At 52.1% G+C, this 19,921-nt stretch overlaps 1 protein-coding gene across 2 annotated transcripts in view; it reads right to left on the bottom strand.

The window, feature by feature from the left end:
• Positions 1 to 19,921, bottom strand: part of PSD2 (pleckstrin and Sec7 domain containing 2) — a 75,386-nt gene that overhangs the window by 23,044 nt on the left and 32,421 nt on the right. Inside the window, exons 2-8 of one of the 2 annotated variants that reach the window (XM_039704414.1) lie at positions 14,266 to 14,368; positions 11,709 to 12,245; positions 7,646 to 8,134; positions 6,369 to 6,563; positions 2,932 to 3,012; positions 2,376 to 2,488; positions 1,682 to 1,742 (exon numbers count right to left, since the gene is read on the bottom strand). In XM_039704414.1, the coding sequence (XP_039560348.1) occupies positions 1,682 to 1,742; positions 2,376 to 2,488; positions 2,932 to 3,012; positions 6,369 to 6,563; positions 7,646 to 8,134; positions 11,709 to 12,181 (1,412 nt within the window). In that variant the 5' untranslated portion in view covers positions 12,182 to 12,245; positions 14,266 to 14,368. The remainder of the gene's footprint in view (positions 1 to 1,681; positions 1,743 to 2,375; positions 2,489 to 2,931; positions 3,013 to 6,368; positions 6,564 to 7,645; positions 8,135 to 11,708; positions 12,246 to 14,265; positions 14,369 to 19,921) is intronic. The other variant, XM_039704415.1, reaches the window with a different exon arrangement.

Here is a 19,921-nt window from a genome sequence, read left to right as displayed (position 1 = left end):
AACACCAACTCCAGGGGCTTCCATGAATAGGGAATGTCTCATTTTAAAGTTTCCTGGGTGGTTTGGAAATGGGGTCTGAGTGCACCTGGGTAGAAAATCAACAGTGCTAAGGCCAAAATCTCCTGCTCCAAAGCTCTGTGTCAGGGCTTTGCTGGAATGGTGAGTTTGACCATGCCAGGACACTGCTGTGACACTGCCCCTTTACAGACACACATCCACCCCCTCTCCTCACCAAGGGCATCTCCCACTCCAGCAATGCACAGTAAAACACTGCAACACACACACAACATTACAAAGGAAGATAACATCGGATGTGGCATGGAATATCATGGCAGCATCTCCAACAAGGAGGGGTGGGAGATCAAGTCACACATTCCCAGGTACACCACAGTTCATGGAGGTTTCTTTACACCAGGAACGTTTCATGTGATGATATCAGCTGCTAATGGCTTGCTAAGAAGGGAAGAACACTGAACAATCACTAAGGATTCCAGACAAACAAAATTCCTTACTGTTTTTTAACACAATCAAAACAAGTCAAATGCCAGTGCTTTAAAGCAAAACACTAGAAGGACTGCACTTACCACCTGGTAAAGGGTTAAAGAGCAGAAAGAGAGGTTCCAGGAGCAGAAGGAAATTAAAAAAAAAAATTAAAAAAAAGGAGGAAAAGGAGAAGAAGAAATTAATGTTACACATGCAGAAAAATAAAGAGAAGATTTTTCAAGGAAAAACTCAGGCATCTGCACACCTGGTCAAAAGAAAGCTATTTTTTCTGTGCCTAGATATCATGAGAACATTTCTTCTTACCCAGGCCTCTGACCCAGCTTGCCAATGAAGAATAGAAATGGTAAGGTTTTTGAGGTTTGGGTTGGTTTTCTTGTCCCTTCAATTATGTCTATCTTCCCAGAGGCATATTGTGGATTTTTTTTTTAACTTGAAAAAACTAGACAAAATAAGATTATTTTGGATTGAAGTCACATAGTTTGCCTTTTGCCACAATGCTGCTTTTGATGCTGCAGGAAGTGATTTGATGGAAATAATTCCTTGGCTCCAACCATTTTGGCTGGAGGATGAATGCTCTATGAAACTGATCCCACTACTGATCTGACTGATCCCCAGGTTACTGGGAGGCTCTAGAAGGTGCTGAGAGATCTTCTCACAGCTTCTGCCATTTTCCAACCACTCTTCTGGGCACTGAACTCTGTTCACTTTGCTCTTTTTTTCCTATGAAACTCTCCAGTGGCTGCCTGTAACACCCTGGGGAAAGGGAACAGCTGGAGCTCACTTCACATTTTGGGAAGGAAAGGTCGAATGTAGACCTGTGTAAACCCACTGGCCCCCTTGCAGCAGTTTTTGGGGAGAGGTTCTGCACCACAAGAAGGAGCAGCCCCCAGGGACTGGCAGGGAAGAGCTCACTGAGAGCTCCTGGGCCAGGGCTGAGCTGGGCAGCAGGAGAGGAGGCAGCACTGCCTGGCCCTCGCCCTTTGGCATGAGTCTGCAGTGACACTCAGGTGTGGACTATCCCCAGGTACCCAAAATTCCACCTGGAGCAGGTCAGAGAACTCTCTGCCAACCCATCTCAATTGTCCAGCAACACTCTCAGCACCAGGGAACAGAGATCTACCCTGGGAATTCTTTCCTGGGAAGGAATGAAGGATGGATGCTCATCCAGGGGCTACTTACATGGCCATGGAGGTCTGTGTTGAGCAGCATCAGGGCACAGGTGAGTGTATGAATCCCATCTGAAACACACAACAGTCACACAGCTGTGGCTGCTTACTCCCAGTTCTGGTGTTTGTTGTCTTGGCAGCCCAGCCATTGCTAAACCAAGGCCAGTTGCTGTGTCTGGGAACCTTAAAGAATATCTGCTCCCATCAGCTGTGTAGGATTTTACAAAACAAACAAAAACAAGCAACACAAAAAGCCCCAAAGACATCCTCTTTTCCCTCAGACTTCACCTCTTCCTAAAACAACCACCATAAAATTGACTTCAAAGCAGTTTTCCTTTAAAAGACCAAACTTCCCACTTCAAAACCCAAAGCAGCTGCTTGTGAAAGTAATATTCCAGTCCCTGCCCCCTCCCTGGTGCTCTCTAGCCCTTTTGTGAGGTCCTTCAAGGACCAGTTCATGTGCCAGAATGTGTTTGCCTCTCAGTGCTGTGAGCTGGCACGTGGAGACTGGTCTGGCTCTCTTTGGGGGGGTCGGTCAGCACCCAGCATCCCCAGCCCCTCCTGGGCAGGGACAAGGACCAGGGCAGGGTCCCTGGGCACGGGAGGAGCTGCAGCCATGCCTGCCTGGCTGTGGGTGGTTGCAGCCCAGCTCTGTGCCCAGGTGCCCTGTGGCATGGCCAGGAGGCAGGGGAGAGGAAGCAGTACCTTCAGAGGTGCTCTCCTCGGGGTTGCACTGGCAGTAGCGCCGGGAGAAATGGATCAGCACGCGCTCCCGCTCCTGCGTCTCTCCCATCAGCGGGAACGCCTTCAAGAACGTCCTGCACAGAGAAAGGGATGCTTAGAGATGTCCTGCTGGGCAGTGTCCTCTCCCCAGCCCCACAGCCTGCAGAGGGGGTGCAAAGGGATCCATGGAGCCGTGCAGGGGAATTGCTGCCAGCTGGGAGCTGATCTACCTGGGGCATGGCAGCACCTGGATGGGTTGCACAACCAAAATAAAAATAATGACTCCCACTTGCTCTGATTCTGTATGGCATGGGATTCCTGGGAGAGCTGCTCTCTACCCTGGGGAAGCAGGCTGTGGGCCCTCCTGTTGAAGCCCACTTTTGGAGGCAGCACCTTGTGCCAAACATGATGCCAAAGACTGAGTGACAGCCTGGATCTCCCCCCAGCCCCTGCTCCTCTCACAGGGATGGCTCACACAGTGCTGGGGAGCCTGGAGGGAACCCCAAAATCCCACCACTCTCTCCATCCCAGAGCTCACCTGAGTGCTTTGTCAAGGGTCAGGCCAGTGAAGTCAAAGAAGCTGAGATACTCCTCTGCTACCAACTTGCTAAATTCGTTACTGTAATTAAAGAGGGAGTGGTCAGCCCCTTCGTCAGGGAAGAAAACACTGTCCACAAGAGGAACAGCAGAATGCTGCCTCTGGGCCAGCCCAATCCCAGCAGGACACTGCAGACACCATCTCAGACACAGGCATCTCCTGGCCTGGAGTGCTGCTGGAAGACCTCTGTGATGTGCCCACAGCCATCCCCAGACACCTGAGAAGGAGAGACACCTGCCCTGCTGCACCCCTGAGGGTGCAGAGCCTCCTCCCAAACCAGCCAGAGGAGCCATAGGATATCCTGTGCTCCTCCAACACCTGGTTCTTTCCCAGTGCTGGGTGTGTTCCCCTCTCCCACAGAGGCTCCCATCCCACCCTCTCAGCACAGTTCCTTGCTCCTGTGGCAGGTGGGTGCTGCTGGAGACTGGAGCAGGACAGCCTTGGAGAGCTCTGCCAAGGGAACTGGACAGCGTCACAAGACATCAGAAGGCAGCCAGACCCCTGCAAACAACAAATTCCTGCCTCTCCAGGGACCCAGTGACATAGATGGGACTCTTCTCTCTGAGCCCCAGAGCCAGTTAACATGCCCCAGGCCATGGGATAACAACAGGGGCCATGGCAAGACCCTGTCCCACCCTAAGATGGACTTTTGTGTTTGCTCTGGTTTCCTCACTCAGGAATTATCCTCCCCTCTCTCTGTGCCAGTGCCAGCCCTTCCTGCAGGAATGGGTGACACTTCCACCATGACGACAGAGGCATTCCTCCAAGGAGAGCAAGGCATTTCCCACGGGGACATTCCTGCCATGCTCTGGCTGGTGGCCCTGCAAGGCATTTCCTGTGGGGACATGCCTGGCATCCTCTGGCTGCTGCCCTTTCAGCCTCCACAGACCTCCTCTCACCTTACAGCCCGTTTGATGCTCCCTACCTCCGCCTGCTTTGGGAGGGTCCGGGCACCAAGGGTTGTGACTGCCCTGCTGGGTCACAAGCCACCCCAGGGGACCCAGGAGCCCTGGCCTTTTCTCCCAGTCCATTCCCACGTGTCTGGGCATGGAAAGATTTGTGATGTTTTACCTGCCCTGCTCCTTTTGGCATCACCTGGGGCACTCCAGTGCCATAAGAATCTGTGTGAGTAAAAGCTCATCTCTGGGGTGAAACAGCCCTTGTGCCCCCATTGTGCTGCCCGTGGGTGGGACCCTGCAGACCCCACATCCCTGGGCACTGCAGTGCTGGAGCTGTCCTGGGCTGCTGCCACAGGGACTTGGTGAGAACAATTCTGGGAAAGCCTACAAGGAAGTGCCTGGCACTGCCACTGTCACAGCCTGGGACAGTTCAACCAGCACAAGATGTGCCTGTGGGGACTGATGGAGCTGAGAGGGCCACAGACCAATGCTGGGAACAAGAGTCTTCCACGGAGAGTTCAGCTGCCCAGACTTCTGCCAATGGTAATTTCAGGGTTTTAGGTTAACTTCACAGAACTGAGGCAGATGGAGGCAAACTGTGGGGAGATATCCAACCTGCATTTCCTTGTTTGTCAAGCCTTTTCTGCCTGTTTGACAATGATGAATAGTTTTTGGCTTTGGTTTACTTTCTCTTTTTTTTTTTTTTTAGAAAATTGCCAATTATCACAAAGAAAAAAAAGTGATAAAATAAGTGATAAAATGAGATTTCACTTTTTGTACAGCCCTCCTACATAGAGCTGGTCTGAAAGCATCCCTTAAACTTAGTCTGTTCCCAGCACTACAGGTTGGTCTTACATTGTCTTAAGTGAGCAAGAGTGACTTAATACCTATATTAATACCTATAAATACCTATCTTCACCCTATTCCTTTTCTGCTCTGCCAATCCACCTGCCTGATCCAAGAGTCTGCAGCTCTATTTAGGTCTCATGTCAGGAAATGGTTCAGATGTCAAAACCCAGCTGATCAAAACGAAAATTTTGTTTCAAAGGGAGTGTGAGTTCCCAGATGTGGGTCACCAAACAGCCTCCTGAGGCATGAGGGTTGCAGGTGTGAGTGAGGACTGCAGGAAATAGCAAAGGGACAGACTCAGAAACCCAGTGCTTGAAAGCTCCCCCCTCAGTGAGCTGTCATGGCAAATTGGAAAGAAAGGAGAAGGATGTTACACACCTGAGGCAAGAGCAACCAGCAATGCACCTGCTACAAGAACCTCAGCAAGGGAGGAGAATGAGGATGTTGCTGGGTGATGCAAAGAGCCTCTCTAGGAGACAATTCCTGGGCTCCTTCTGTCCCAGCACTAAGCTGGGAATCACACACCAGCCTTGGTACTGAAAGTGTGGGTATTTGCTGAGGCACAGGTGTGTTCTGCTGGTCTGGGCAGGGGGGAGACATTCAAGGACAAAAAAAAAAAAAAAATCCCAGCAACACAGGTTATATCTGATCCAGGCAAAGGATGATGGGGATTGGTGCCTTCACACCCACTGGCATCCTAAAATAATCTGTTACTGCTACACTCGTTACTGTTACTCTGTCTCTTAGAAATCTCTGTACCTCTCCCACTTTTGAATATTTTTTGATTTCCCTTCTGCCTTACCCAGGCAAATCTACCAGCTGAAGAGCCTGGACCTCCCTGTGTGTCCCTGGCCCTCCAGCAAACCCTTCCTACCCTCGTACAGACTGGGTTGGGAGGCTCTGCAGCAAGGTCGTTTTGGGGTGCAGACATGAAAAACCTGGGGAGTGGCAGGGAGCCCAGTGCAGAGGCTGGTCTGGCACCCAAACCCTTCAGTCTGGGGATTGCTTTAGTCTTGCTGGGCTCTTCCCAAAGCCAGGAAGCTCTTGGTTCTGGTGGGCAGCAGCTTGTGACATTTACTGCCCAATACTACAGGCAGCTTGTAGCATTCATGTTTTCACAGAATCACAGAATCATGAGGTTGGAAGAGATCTCTAAGATCATCAAGTCCAATCTATGCCCTAACAGCTGTAGCACCAAGTGCCATGTCCAGTCTTTCTTAAACAGATCCAGAGATGGTGATTCTACCACCTCCCTGGGAAGAGCATTCCAGTACTTTATTATTCTTTTGGTGAAAAATCTTTTCCTAATATCAAACCTATACCTTCCCTGATGTAGCTGAGACTGTCCTCTGGTTCTGTCAGTGCTGCCTGGTGGAAGAGACCAACCCCCACCTGTCTACAGCCTCCCTTCAGGAAGCTGTAGAGAGAAATAAGGTCACCTCTGAGCCTCCTCTTCTCCAGGCTAAACAACCCCACTGAGCTCCCAGCTTCAACTGGGAAGATCTCCAGCAGCCCCACTCCATCCAGCACCCAGACTTAGCCCTTGCTGGCTTTTGGTGCCCTCCCAGCCCGAGCAGTGCTCCCCAGCCCCGTGTCTCTGCCAGCCCTGGCTGGGCTGATCCCACATACTTCTTCCCGAGCTGTCGGGCCACGTCGCAGCGCTTGAAGCCCTCGAGGTTGTAGAGGCGCTTGGCCAACCTCTTGGCAGCCTCGCTGTCCGCCCTGCAGCCGTTGGCCAGCGTGTCCGTGCTGCCCTGGTCCAGCTGCTCCGTGCTGCCCATGTCCGAGTCCGAGTCCGACAGCGTGTCCTTCAGGCTGGCGTCGCTGTGCAGAGACAAGAAACGTTCACGGAGCCGCAGTGTGACCCCGTGAAAGCCACAGAAAACGCCACGTTTTGATTTCTTCTTGCTCTCACAAAAAAAAAAAAAAAAAGAAAAACTAGCAATATGGCTGTGAACTGGACATTGGACAAGCCCTCCTTCATTTCAGCTCAAAGGAAATAGTGCAGTATAATTCCAAATTGGTAGAAATTTGGCCTCTCTCAGACCGTCTCTCATTCCCCCTGAGAAATGAGGATGTAGCAAAGTAAGCAGCCTCAACACCTTCCTCTCTCCCCACTGGGGATCCCAAGCTCATTCCAAGCCATGGACATCATGGAAATCTTAGGGATAGATGCCATACTTTTCAGTTCAGGTTATTTGCTGAGGATGGGAAGCTGCACTTGTACAAATCATGTCAACGGGACTGGCACCAGACCAGCTTTCACTGGTGAGCTGCTCCCCTGTAGTTCCCTGCTGGCCTCGTGGCCAGCTGTGCCTACAGACAACACTCTGAGCAGCCCTGCTGGCACCGTGTAGGTGGGCATACAGCCCTTTATCTGCCTGCCCAAGGCCACTTACAGCACCAATTCAAGCATTTTTAAGCAGTGTGACTCACTGCTGGCTGATAGCTGGACATACAACCTCACTCCAGCTCTCCCCTGACCTGGTTACTCATCACCTGGCTTCCTCATGCAGGGAAGTGCCCTACCAATGAGCTGCTGCCTCCCAGGGGTGATGGTTTGGGTTTGAGCTGGTCCAGAGGATGAAGTCTCTGCTAATCTCCTCCTTGTCTTCAGAAGAACCTTTGGGGAGGCTTCTGTAGGGGTACCCTGTCCTAAGTGAAACCTTGAGGTTTCCCTGCACTTTAGAGGCATTTGGGAGAGCACCTGATTGTCCCCAGCCTGCCAAGGGCTGTGCAGGTGAAAGTTTTCCTGCTGGTGTTTGGTCTTTCTGCCACAACAGCACATGAGAGGAAGCACAAGGGGTGAAACAAAAGTTCCAACTCGATCATGTCCACCAAGCCTTGCTCCTGGACTGGGATCTCATAAGAAAAGGAGCCACTGTCCAAGAAACTCCCTGCCTTACCTGATGGAGTTAATGATCTTGGTGGCATCTTCCTCTGAGCCTTCCACGTGGAACCCATTTGGGATGCTCTTCAAGGACAGCCGGCTGAGCACATTCTCTGACCTGCTGCTGGTAATTGAGTGTCTGAGAGGGCTCCCAAAATCCCCCTCTGCTGGCTTGGCTGCCCCCTGCTCCTGCTTATCAGCAGCCATGTGCTGAAGGGCTTCTCTCTGCTGGGCCGCCAGTTTCTGCTCCAGGAGCTCAGGGCTCTCCTTGGCCCTTTGCTGGATCAGTGGGGTGAGGGGTGCCTCAAAACTGACACAGCTGTCTGTCTCGTCTGTGAGGGAGAGCACGTCCAAAGAGTCCAGGCTGCTGTAGTAGGTCCCCTTCATAAGGTCAGACTCAACAATCTTCTCAAAGGTCGAGCTGAAGCCATCCCTGATGTCTTTGAATTGGAAATGCTCCCGGTCATCATCGCTGCAGCTTAGCTTGCCATCTCCAGAAGCAAACCTGGACCAAAAGGAGAAATGTAGAAAATACTGTCAAGGCAATTCTTGCCCTGTTCCATTTGGAGCTGGAAGGCAAGAGAAGAGGCAGAAATGGCTGCTGTGATAATGGCCCTTGGGATCTTTCTGTGGTATAACCAGCCTGATTCCCAATTTTGTTACAAGATTCCAGAGCTGAAAAAAACAGTTTTGTGATGAACAATCTCAGAGGCTCAGCCAGCCCTTAATTTGGTAATGTTCCAGTAAAAAGCCAGACCTCTGAACTGGAGACATTTGCATACGACACCTGCTACTGGATCCAATGCCAGAATAACCTCCTTGTTATCACTTAGCAGGTCCTACATTGCCATAATCCCAGGGAAGATAGCCCTGCTCTTTCAATACCCTGTACAGAATAATTTCTATTAACTGCTCACACCACAGGCCTCGTATATTCCAGCCCTATACTTGTCCCCTGATGGCCCTACACCACCCCCATGTCCCTCTTCTGGACACTTCCTAACAGCTTTAGAACTTTCTTGTGGTGCACAGAACTGCCCCAGGGCTCGAGCTGAGGCCACCCCAGCCCAGAGCAGAGAGGGACAATGCCCTTCCTGGCCCAGCTGGCCATGCTGGCCCTGATGCCCCCAGGACATGGTTGTCCCTCCCACCTTGCAGGGCACTGCTGACTCAGGTTCAACTTGCCATCACAAATTCGCTGTGCTGGTGGGGTGTGGATCCTGCCAGAGGACATGATGGAAACCAGGACTTTCTTGCCTCTGCACTGCAGTCTTTCTGCAAAGTTTTTCTGAAACTTTATTTGATGGAATGTGAATTTTTTGACAGTTGTATGTTGCCATGGGAGGAAATGTGTAGGCAAAAGCCGCAGTCCCAAAACTGCAGGTGCTGAGTGTGTCTACAAGCAAAAGGTGGGGATTTCTCTGTTAAAATTTTTGCTATTTTTCCATGAGCTCGTGGGGCTGAAAGTAGAGAGCATCATTTCCTGGTGGATCTTGCAGTTGGACTGCAGAGCTGTGATCTCCCTGAGATCAGCAGGACCAATGTTGGGGGCTTCTGAGAAGGTGAAAGACCTCTAGGCAGCACAGCCACAATAAAAGGAAAATGGGGCTTTGACAAACAAGAGATGTGATGGGATACACCAGAAAGGAGGGAAAGGGATTCACTTAATGCAAATTGCAACACACACTCAATCTTTTGCTCTGTTTGCCTGATTTTTTTTTTTACCAACCATTTCCTGCATAGATGCAGGAACTAACCTACCTTCAGGAGGACAATAATGGGTTCTTCTCCAGCTCTACCATGGATTGATGACCCTGGATGACTTCCCCCTTTAATCCTCCATTCCAGTGGGAAGAGCAAGACTCAACACCTTCTTGTAAGTACTTTAAAATTTAGGGAGAAAATGCATCATACAAGCAGCAACGTGCAGATGATGACAAATGATTTCTCATCAGGAACAAATAGTTAACTTTCATTAGTAAAACATCGGACCAGATTCTCCTATACCCAGAATGGGTCATGACAGCAATTCCCCAAAGGGGAGTAAAGAGAAAAATGGGGAAACTCAGAGGTGATGCAGGATGACAGCAACGTCCTGGTGCCTGGGTCAATCTGTCAGTTCTTCCTGACCCACACTGACCCAGGAGAGTGGACAGTTCCTGTGGTCAGGGCAGAGCTGCTCCACGCTGTGCTTGGCCCAGCCGCACACTCCTGCCATTTACCCTAAAGATAGGTGGTCAAAGCACTGATGAGCTCCAGTGCAGTCAGCCACCCTAATCTGCAGGCTCTAAGTGGTTTCCCAGACTTCAGCTGTGTCCCAGAAGTTTTCCAGCTGCCCTTCTGCTTTGAATATAGTGTGTGACTTGTCTCTTGTGCATTCAGCCTCCCAAAAGACTCATTTGCTATCCGAGTGAATATGTTTAGAGCACGAGATCACGGACTCTTCATGCAGACCCCAGTCAGGTTGCATCATCTCCAAATCCTCAGCCTGCCATTTCTACCAATTCATGCCTTAGTACCTTAAAATAATTGTACTTCCAGTGATTGCAGCAGCATTCACCCTTAGTTTCCTTTTGAACTTGCAGCCTCTGCCAGGGAGCCACCTACCAGGCAAATATGATTCCCCTGAAACCTGAGAGACTTGCAGCTATCCAAGACCTGATGGCATAGCTCACGGGGCTCCTGGGATCTGCCTGGGGACAAGCTCCCCGAGCTCTCCAGAGAGGAGCAGCCTGCCTGGACACTTCCTCTGCAACACCTTCAGCTGCGCTTTTTGAAGCAGTGCTGCTGCTTCTTGTTGGGGCTCTTGAGTGAAACAAACCACCAGCCTTTTATAAAGCAGCCTGCTGAACAGAGAAACAAAGCAGGAGGGATGCCTGCTGTCAGCCCACGCCCTGCGTGGCTCCCCAGCTCTGCTGCCCACGCTGCAGACAGCGCTGGGAACGCGCAGCTCTGCACGGGGCTAGAGCCAGCAGGTGATCCCCAGGCCACCTTGGCCAACCTGACCCTTCACAGCTCCTCTGGGACAGCCCCTGCTGCTCTTCTTGAGCCCCTCCTGCTTGCAGCATCTCCCCTGCCCCAGGGTAGGTGCACAGGCAGGGCTGTAAAATTCACAGCAGGCATCAACCCCGGGTGGCTACAACACAGGGTCCTGGGCGATTTCTGGTGGCAAAGGGAAGCATCCATACCCCTCCTGCAGGAATGGCATAGGAAGAACCTCTCCTCATCCCAGTGGCCTGACATTCCCCCTAAGCCCCCAGCCTGCAGAATCCCATGGAGGTCTAGAAACCTTCAGAGGCATAAAATCAGCTGTGCACAGCACACCAGTGTGAGTGTCCCCCAGCCTGGAGAGTTCTCCTGTGAGCCAGGCTGCCAGAAGAGAGGACTCAGGGACTCAGGGACATTGCACACGCTCAGGTTTGTCACAGGCACTTGAGAATTGGATGACACTTGTACCTTTTGTCTCACACTGCTGTTCCTGTCACCCGGGTGCTGGTAACACCTGCCACAGGTACAGTGGAGAGCAGAGCTCAGTGCCGTGCCCACTTTCAGACACACAGCTGCCACCTGCTAGCCCAGGGACTGTCAGAGCTAGCCACACTGCCAGTGACTTCCAGGGCACACCAGGCTCCCAGACAAGCCTGGCTCTGCAGCATTCCCAGGCTGCTGTACCTGCCCTAAGTTACCTCAGGTAACTCTGCCATAAGTGCTGAACTTGCAAGTGGGACACCCCCAAAGTGAGCACAACCAGCTCCTCTCGAGATCCCAAAAGCTTCCCCTTCACTTTAGTGGCTCTGTGAGCAGACACTGGTACTAATCACAGCTTTCTGCATTTGTAACAGGAAAAAACACAGGGAGAAGTCCAGAGAGGAAAAAAAAGGAGTAAAAAGTTACAGGGAAAAAATGTGCGAGAAGCCCGAAGAGAAACAGGAGTGGAAAACCACAGTCAGCCATGAGAGCAGCTGCAGCTCCTTAAACTGATGAGTTACACACGGAGCCGAGTAACTCGAACCAAGGAGCCTCGAAAACAACACACACAAACCGGGACTGAGCTGCCCTTAGGGCCGCTCTGCACTCACCCGAACTGCTCCTCCGCCTCGTCAGCGCTCAGAGCTTCTGAGGATCCCAGCACGCTGTGCCACCGCTCCTTGCTGAGGGCCCCGCTCGCCGTCTCCGGGCTGGGGGAGCCGCTGTGCCCCAGCTCGGGGCTGCTCCGGCCGGCCGTGTCCCCGTCCCCGTGCTGCGGCCCCGCGGCCACGCCGTTGGCCAGCGCGGCCCCGTCCGCACGGCCGCCCTCGGAGCCCGCGCCCTGTCCCCGCTCACTGAGCCTCCCGCCCGGCTCCGCCGCCTCCAGATGCTCGTCCCGCTGCTCCCCCTCCGCTCGGGAGGGCTGAGCATCGTGCCGGGGGCTGGCTCTCCCGCTGGCAGGCTCCGCAGGCTGGCTCGGCTGCTCGTCCCCGTCGCTGCGGGCCGGCGGGGACGGCTGCGAGCCCGGGGAATGCGGCTCGCCCTCATCCGCGGCGGGCCGTGGCAAGGGGCTGCTCTCGCTCATGTTCCGCTCCGTGTCCCGGCGCTCACGGGATCCCTCCCCGCGCTCAGCTCAGCCTCGCCGCTACCTACAAGGGAAAAGAAACCACGGCGTGGGCATGGGGAGGGATGGAAAGGCAGGATGAAGCCCCCTCCCCACCTCACATCCTCAGTGTAAAAGCAGGGAAGGGCTGTTCTGGTGTTTGGTGCTTTGGAAAGCCCGGTGCTCCTTACTCCGGGCAGTGAGATGGGAGAGGAAAAGCTTCTGTTGTGGTGCTGAGCACTGGGGCCCAGGCACCCACCTCTCCTGATGCTGCCATAACCCCAGAGGGGCTCTGAACAGGGGACGTGTCCCCCCCAGGCTGTTAGTGCCCAGGGCAGGGGACAGCAACGTGGCATGGCTGCACTTCCCAGACTTGCTGCTGGGACAGTATTCCTTTGCATTCCCTGCCCTCCAGAAAGAGGAGAAATAGGTGAAACGGGCAATAAGCGTGATTTATTCTTTTCTAACCATTCTAAGCAGCTGTGCTGTGCCAACCTGTGTGATTCTCCCTGCTGAGTTAGCATTTCTGCAGAGCATCTTGCCTGCCAGAGCACCACTTCTCTTTTCCCAACACACAAGTACTGCTGAAGGGTGTCACAAGCTGCCAGCTAAAACTCTGGCAAAAATGTCCTGATTGAACATTCCCTGGGATGCTCTCTCTGTAGGGCAAGGGAAGGACACTGTTTTGCACATATAAGTATATAAGTACAAATATAAGTAATTTTGTTGGCAAATAGACCCATTGATGCAAAGTCTGCAAGGTCTTACAAGCACCATCCTCAGCCCCACAGTGCTGTGCAAGCTTTACTCCATCATAACCCTCCCACAGCTGCAGTCAAATGCCACCAGAAATGATCTCTTCTGCAAGCAGGAGTATTCTGCATGGCACCCAGGCTGAGCCATTGTAACAGCTGATTTTGGTTTTAAGCAATATGTGTCTTCACAGATATTTTTAAAATATTATCTGTCTTCGTAAGTCTGTTCAGCCTGGAGGAGAGAAAACTCCAGGGAGACCTTAGAGCCAGTTCCAGAACCTAAAGGGACTCCAAGAGAGCTGGAAAGGGACTTTGATAAGGGCATGAAGTGACAGGACAAGGACAAATAGCTTCACACTGACAGAGGACAGGGCTGCATTAGAGATTAGGAAGAAATTCTTCCCTGGGAGGGTGGTGAGGCCCTGGCACAGGGTGCCCAGAGAAGCTGAGGCTGCCCCTGGATCCCTGGCAGTGTCCAAGGCCAGGCTGGACAGGACTTGGAGCAGCCTGGGGCAGTGGAAGGTGTCCCTGCCCGGGGCAGGAGGTAGGAAGATAATCTCTGAGGTCCCTTGCAACCCAAAGAGACATTTGGTGATGTGACTGTGATTCACCTGCACAGGAAGCCTGGCTAATCAGTGCCAGCACAGACAGACTCTGGGGATTTCCCCCTAAATCGGTTCCTAACTCACATCTGAAGCAGATCATTCAAATTCCCTGCCTCAGTTTCCCTCTCAGTAAGCCATCAGCTTTGAGCAGCCAGGAGGGTGCCCAGGCTCAGCAGCAGACTCTGAGTGCTCTCACTTGCTGAACTGAAGCTTTCATTAGCAGTAAAATCCCTAATTGCTGGGCCAGGTCAGTTCTTGTTAACAAGGGATGCAGAAGTGCAGCTGCCTCTGCTCTTCCAGAGCACCTCTCCCCCTGTGGAGATGTCAGCAGCCCCTCCCTGCTGCTGCTTCCTCTGCAGCTGAACAAGGGAGAGGAGGGATTTGGACCCAAACACCCCCCTGCAGCTTGGGTAAGGGCAGATCCACATAGGTACATGCTGAGCTGCTGCTGAGCAGGCCAGATCCCAAGGGGAACCCCAATTCCTGCCTGACTGCTGCCATCCCACAGCCCAGGCACTCCTGGACCTCAGATCTGGCCCGCTCTCCGTGTCCTGCTCCCCACAGCTGGGACGAGTGATGGGCTGGGGAGTTCAGAGCCCCACATGGCGTGGCTTTGGGGTGAAGCACTCCTTGAGGGCTGCATGTGCCACAGTCCTGGGATGGGGCAGGTCCCTCCTGGAAGCACTTTTACCTCTGGCAGTTTTACCTCTTCTCCACGTGCATCCGTGTGCATCCCTCGCTGTCACAGCGCGCGCGGCATCGCCGCACCTATCGCAGCCGGGCGCTCCCGATCCCTGCACGGCCCCTGCCTGCAACAAGGGATCAGACACAGTGAGAGCCAGGCCAGAGAGACAACCCTGCTGGTTTCCTGCCACCCTGCTGCTGCTCCTCATCAGGCTGTTTCCCATACCCATCCCACGGCTCCTTGGCAGGGCACTGCTAGTGTTTGTTCCTCAGCACGCTCTGGTTCTCTGGGGTTTTCAGACATGGCAGTGCAAGAGTATTCCTTACACAGGGCTTCTGAAATCTTTCATTACAAAGCCCCCCCAGCCAGCTAAAGTGGAGCAAAGGGACTCTGTGGTTGCAGGTTTCAGGATTAACCTGTCGATGTGAACCCACAGAATGTCCAGTTTCACCCATCAGATTCATAGAGTGAGATACCTGAGTTTTGGACTGATCCCCCCAACAAACACGAGCCATGGTAAAGGTCTTGGAGCTAAATGCAAGCAAACCCGAGCTACCAAAGTGATTGATGTAGGAACATTTCTCTTGCAGAGTGTTTTTCACAACACAGGGATGGACAGTGATGTGTCCCCTGAGGTGACCCCAGGCTGGGGGAGCATGTCAGGTCACCACAGATGGTGTGTCCCCTACAGACAGCTGCCTGAGCTCACAGGCCAGACTTGCATAGAGTTGATGGAGACAAAAAGACAGGAGACCACTGCCTGTGTGCTGCTAGAGGTGATGGGTGGGTCAGGGTCCAGATGTGCCACCTGCTTTCCAGGGGCTGGAAAGAGCCCATGGAGCAGCTTGGCAGCAGATGTCTGTGTCAAGTCCCTGCAGAAGGATCTGCTTATACCCTCTCTTGGGCTTGCCCTTGCAGGTCTTCAGCTTCATTCTCCACTAGCCTGACAAGAGAAAGGCTGGCCTAGACTTCCTGGGTCACCAGCATCTCCTGTAGCCCAGAATCCCACCTGCAGGAGCTGAGCTCTCCCAGGGGAGGGCAAAACAAGCCCCTGAGACAGTCCTCAGCTTCACACATGTGGGCCAAGTCTCCTCTAGCCTGTTCATCTGCCATCCCAAATTAAGAGGGAGAAGCTGTAAATCTCTTTCCCACCAAATCCAGGAGAGAAAATCAGTTCCAGACACTTGGTGCTCCCATGCACTGACAGCAGTGCCCAGCCAATGCAGCATCTTGCAGGAATTTACTTGCAAAACTAACAGTCTCCTGAGCATAACCACACTGTGATCTCAAAAAATACTGAAAACCTAACATGGGCCAAATTTTGACTTTCTCAAAGTGAAGGTATAATACAGACATGCAAGACATGCAACACTGAGCCACTACTCAAATCTTTGGAGGAGTCTTTCCAGCAAAACTTTGCTGGTCTTTTTCTTAATATGAGATGAATAATGTAGGGGGATTCAGTGATTTTTTTTAAAAACAGCCAGAAGGCTTTGAGCTGAAATTCTCCACCTCCCTGCCATCCATCCAAAAACTCCAGTAGGAACCACCCAAGCTGAATTCCAGTCCAACAGTTCAAGCTTGGCACAGCTGTATGCAACCAGAAAACAGGAAACTAAAAGCAGTTAGGAGATGAGCCTGAGTAAGAAATGTTGGCAAACCTTAATAAGTGTGGTGTCCCAGCCATCCCTCCTAACTTTAAGTAACTTACATTATTTATATTAAAAGAAAACAAGCACCACCATTTTTTATTACATATAAACTACTACAGTTGTTAAGCATTATACTACTGTTTCACCCTCTGTGAAGTCTCACTGGAATGTTTGTGGTCTGGAAGGAGTGCTGAGGAATCAATAGTTAAAGCCTTAGTCATGTTCCTCCTTGGCCTGTGTTCCTGCTGGAGAAGAGGCACCAGGGAAACCCTGGCAGGATGTGTGCACAGACTATTGCTGAGCTGGGAAGACCATCAGCTTCCAGTGTGACAGCCAGGAGGAGAAACCCAGGCCTCTTGCAGCCTCCTGACCCTTGAGGTTTGTGGGTCTCCCATTGCACACACCTGCTTGGGGGCTGCTGTGTGCACCCAAAGCCTGCAGACAAGCTGAGGGTGTAGCAACCCATGACAAACTCCCAACAAGTCACCAACTACTTGATTTTTGCTTGCAGTGGCAGCCACTTGAAGCACACACAGGTTATGAGTGGCTGAGGCTTCCCAGAATCTCCAGAGGAACTGCCAGATTGGATTGTGACAGTCTGTGGCTCTGATCACAGCTCTTCATGGTGATGCCTTGGACTGGAGTCATGCAGCCAACCCCTGCCACACTCCCAGCTCCTTCCATGGCAGCTGCAGAGGGTCTCTCCCACCCTGCAGCTCATCTGTGACCTGCTGCCTCCCCACCTGTGTGGGGAAGGTAGATGAGCAAAGGGAGGAGCAGACAGGGTGGAAGACAGAGCAAAGAGAGGAGCAGACAGGGTGGAAGACAGAGCAAAGGGAGGAGCAGACAAGATTTTCCACAGTTTGGAAAACCTGGAAGAAAAAACGATGGTGGAACAGCTGGTTGCAACTGTCCATATCTGTCTCCAGCAGACAGCTGAAAGGTCACCAGCTCTGGACAAAGCCCAAAGCCAGATTCTCAACACTGTTCTGTTTGCTCTGGAAAGCACCAAAGAGCAGCTCAGCCTCTGAAGCTGCCACAGGAGAGGAGACACTGCAGCACTGGGGCAAGGGACAGGGGGTGCTCAGAGGTCCCTCTGGAGCTCCTCTGACTGTCCCAAAGCTGTACAGCCTGGCTGCCTCAAACTGCAGGCTGACATTCCCCGAGGTCCTCCTCATTTCATTCTGTGTTTGCTTTGCAAAGTGCTCTCTGAAGCAGGTAAGGGCTGAAATATGGCATGTGGGTTCCCATCAGGGGATTTTCACAAGTCCTGCCCTTTCTGCAGGCTCAGGCACCCTCTCAAGTGACTGCTCTTCCCTTGGTCCTGGGAATAGGGTGGGCACCCCTTGCATGTCCAGTGATCCCAGCCTCCCACAAACATAACCAGGGTTAGCATTCAAAAGAGGGTCTGGCAGAAAAAGGGGGTGACCTGGCACATATCCCAGCCAGGGCTGCTCACAGCAACAGATAATGTGGCCCTGCTGAGCTGTACACAGTTGTTAAGCAGGAGCTCCATGATTTGGAGCAGAGCAGCTCCGTAAGGCACCCACGAGTAGAAGAACATGGATTCTTGCTAGAAAGAGCAAATTATTGCTGTAGGAGAGGCTGAGGGCAGCCAAGGCATCCATGGTCCATGGCTAACCATGGCCTTTCCATCTCCTTCCCAGAGCTGGAGCTTGGTGGGAGAGACGGGACAGAGCCTGAAGGGACTGAGGATCCCATCCTGTGGCCCTGAGGGGACTGAGGATCCCACCTCATGCTGCCCTGGTTTGCAGGCCAAACTCAGCAAGCCAACAGCTATTACCTTCATTTATCAGAATTCCACAGCACCAGCTCATCACTGTGAGTTTCCAGAGCCACAGGATAGCAACTCAGGACAGCCACTCACTCCCTGCTCCAGCCCCACTCTGCCCAGGTCCTACACAGCCCCTGGACCAGGAGAAGACAGGGCAGGGCTGGCTGGCAGGGAAGGAGGGCAGAAATACCCCATCATGTGCTTTGGGATGATGCTGGACTTGCAGCAGGGCCAGCGAAGCCAGGCTGGCATCCACTGCAGGGAAGCACTGGTCCCAAAGAGGCCGGGCAGAGAAGCAGCAAAGTTTGCCCTGATTTTGTGAGGGGTTGGAAACCACACAGCAGCTCTTTCAGGGACTGGCTCTGGAAGTGTCCCAGCTTTTGTTGAAGCTGAATGGCTGGTGGGAATGATTTATTTTTAATTTTCTTTCCTGCATTAGGAACTGGAAAGGCTCCCACTTCAGTTTTGTGTAACCACTTGGCTGCTGGGACACAGGAAGGCTTGGAGAAGAATTCTGCTGCTTAGTCAAGCATGAGCTTTTCCTCAAGATCATGCTGAGCTGGGCTGCTTCCTGCAGCAGCTTTCCTTCTCCTTACTGCTCTGCAGCCCGTTCCCTCCAGCTTAGTGAAGACAGAATCATGGAATGGTTTGGGCTGGAAGGGGTGTTGAACTTCTTGGGCTAAAATGCCTGTACTGCCATCCTTTGCTGTGATGGACCATGTGCTCCGAGTTCCTGTCCCCTGTGAGCAGGAATGGAATGTGCCCAGGCTGTAGATGCCATCCATTTGATGTCCAGGCTGTAGATCCCATCCACAGCGTGGCTGCAGGACAGGGATGGATGTGCTTTTATCACCTGACTTACCAGTGAATTTACAAAAGGCAGGTGTCACACATTACCCTGCACACGGGCACGGTCAGGGCTCTTTGAGGAGACAATCCTGTGGAGACATGGGGAGATCACAGCCATGGTTCTTCTTTTTGAAGTACATTTCTTCCTTCTTATATCTCTGGTTTGACCTCTGCTCTTTCAACATGGCTGAAAACAAAAACCTTCTACCATTCTCATTGTGAAAATACTCATTTATTTTCCCCATGGGCTTGTTTTTTATATGATTTTGAAGACCTCATCATCATTCTCAGCCTCTCCTCTCTTAGACTGTAGACCCTTCCTTCTTAGCCTGTTCTCAGAAGACAGCTTCTCTACCCCTTTGAGTATTTTGCCTACCTTTTTCTGGATTTTCTCTAATTCTTTTACTTCTATCACTTTGTTACAGTCTAAACACAGGGAAAGCAGCACTGCCTAGAGAACTCAAGATGTGGGCAAAGATTTATGCAGCACCAAACTGCTCTGTACATCACCCCCTGCTCTGTACGGGAGCCCTTCCCCGGTGACACCAAGTTCTAAGGCACCTGCAGTGTTTCTGCAGGCTGTGAGGGGCAGGGCTGGGCTGAGCCCTCAGCCACACACTGATGCCACAGTTACACTTCACAGAGCCCCTGGAGCACTGATGGTCATTGCTCATGGGCAATAGGCTGTCCCAGTGGTTTCCATCCATCTCTGCCAGTGCAAACTCCAGGTCCTACATCCTTCACTTCCAATGTGGAAAAGAGGCCATGGATAAAACATATCCCACAGACTAAAATAAACCAGCTACATGCTAAAAAAAGAGTCTTTGGGTAATCAGAAATCACTGTGCACGGAACATACTTTTTCTTGAAACCAAATCCTACAGCTCCTTATTTTGAATTTTTATTAGAGTCCCCAGAGCAATTAGGACACATTGAAATCCAAATGACTCCTGCTAAACTTCATCCTGGGGAAAAAACAGCAGCTTTTTGCTTATGGGAAACAATAAATCTGAGTCTTAAAATCCTTAAGCTTTCCTGTTTGTACTCTTTTGCAGTTATTAAAACCAGGAAAAATAAAATAATATATTTAGTATTTTTTTCATGTCCCTTTCCTTGTACTGACACCTTGGCTGGGCAGCACTTGGTGCACTGAGCCTTCCTCCAGCCCTGGGTGTGCACCATGCAAACCTGACTGCTCCCTTCACAGGGGAAACAATCGTGATCTCAAGCCTGTGGAAAGAGGTGAGAGCCTGGACTGTGCCCAGCTCTGGGCTTCTCAGGCCAGGAGGGACCTGGGGCTCCTGGAGCACGTCCAGGGAGGCTGCCCATGGCCCCAGAGCCACGGGCAGGGCCTGAGCCCAGGAGCTGCCCCTGCCCAGGA

The sequence above is a fragment of the Passer montanus genome, unplaced genomic scaffold, assembly GCF_014805655.1.
Source record: "Passer montanus isolate IOZ18808 unplaced genomic scaffold, ASM1480565v1 scaffold174, whole genome shotgun sequence".
Classification (NCBI taxonomy): Eukaryota; Metazoa; Chordata; class Aves; order Passeriformes; family Passeridae; genus Passer; species Passer montanus.
This window is presented reverse-complemented; position numbering and strand designations above follow the sequence as displayed.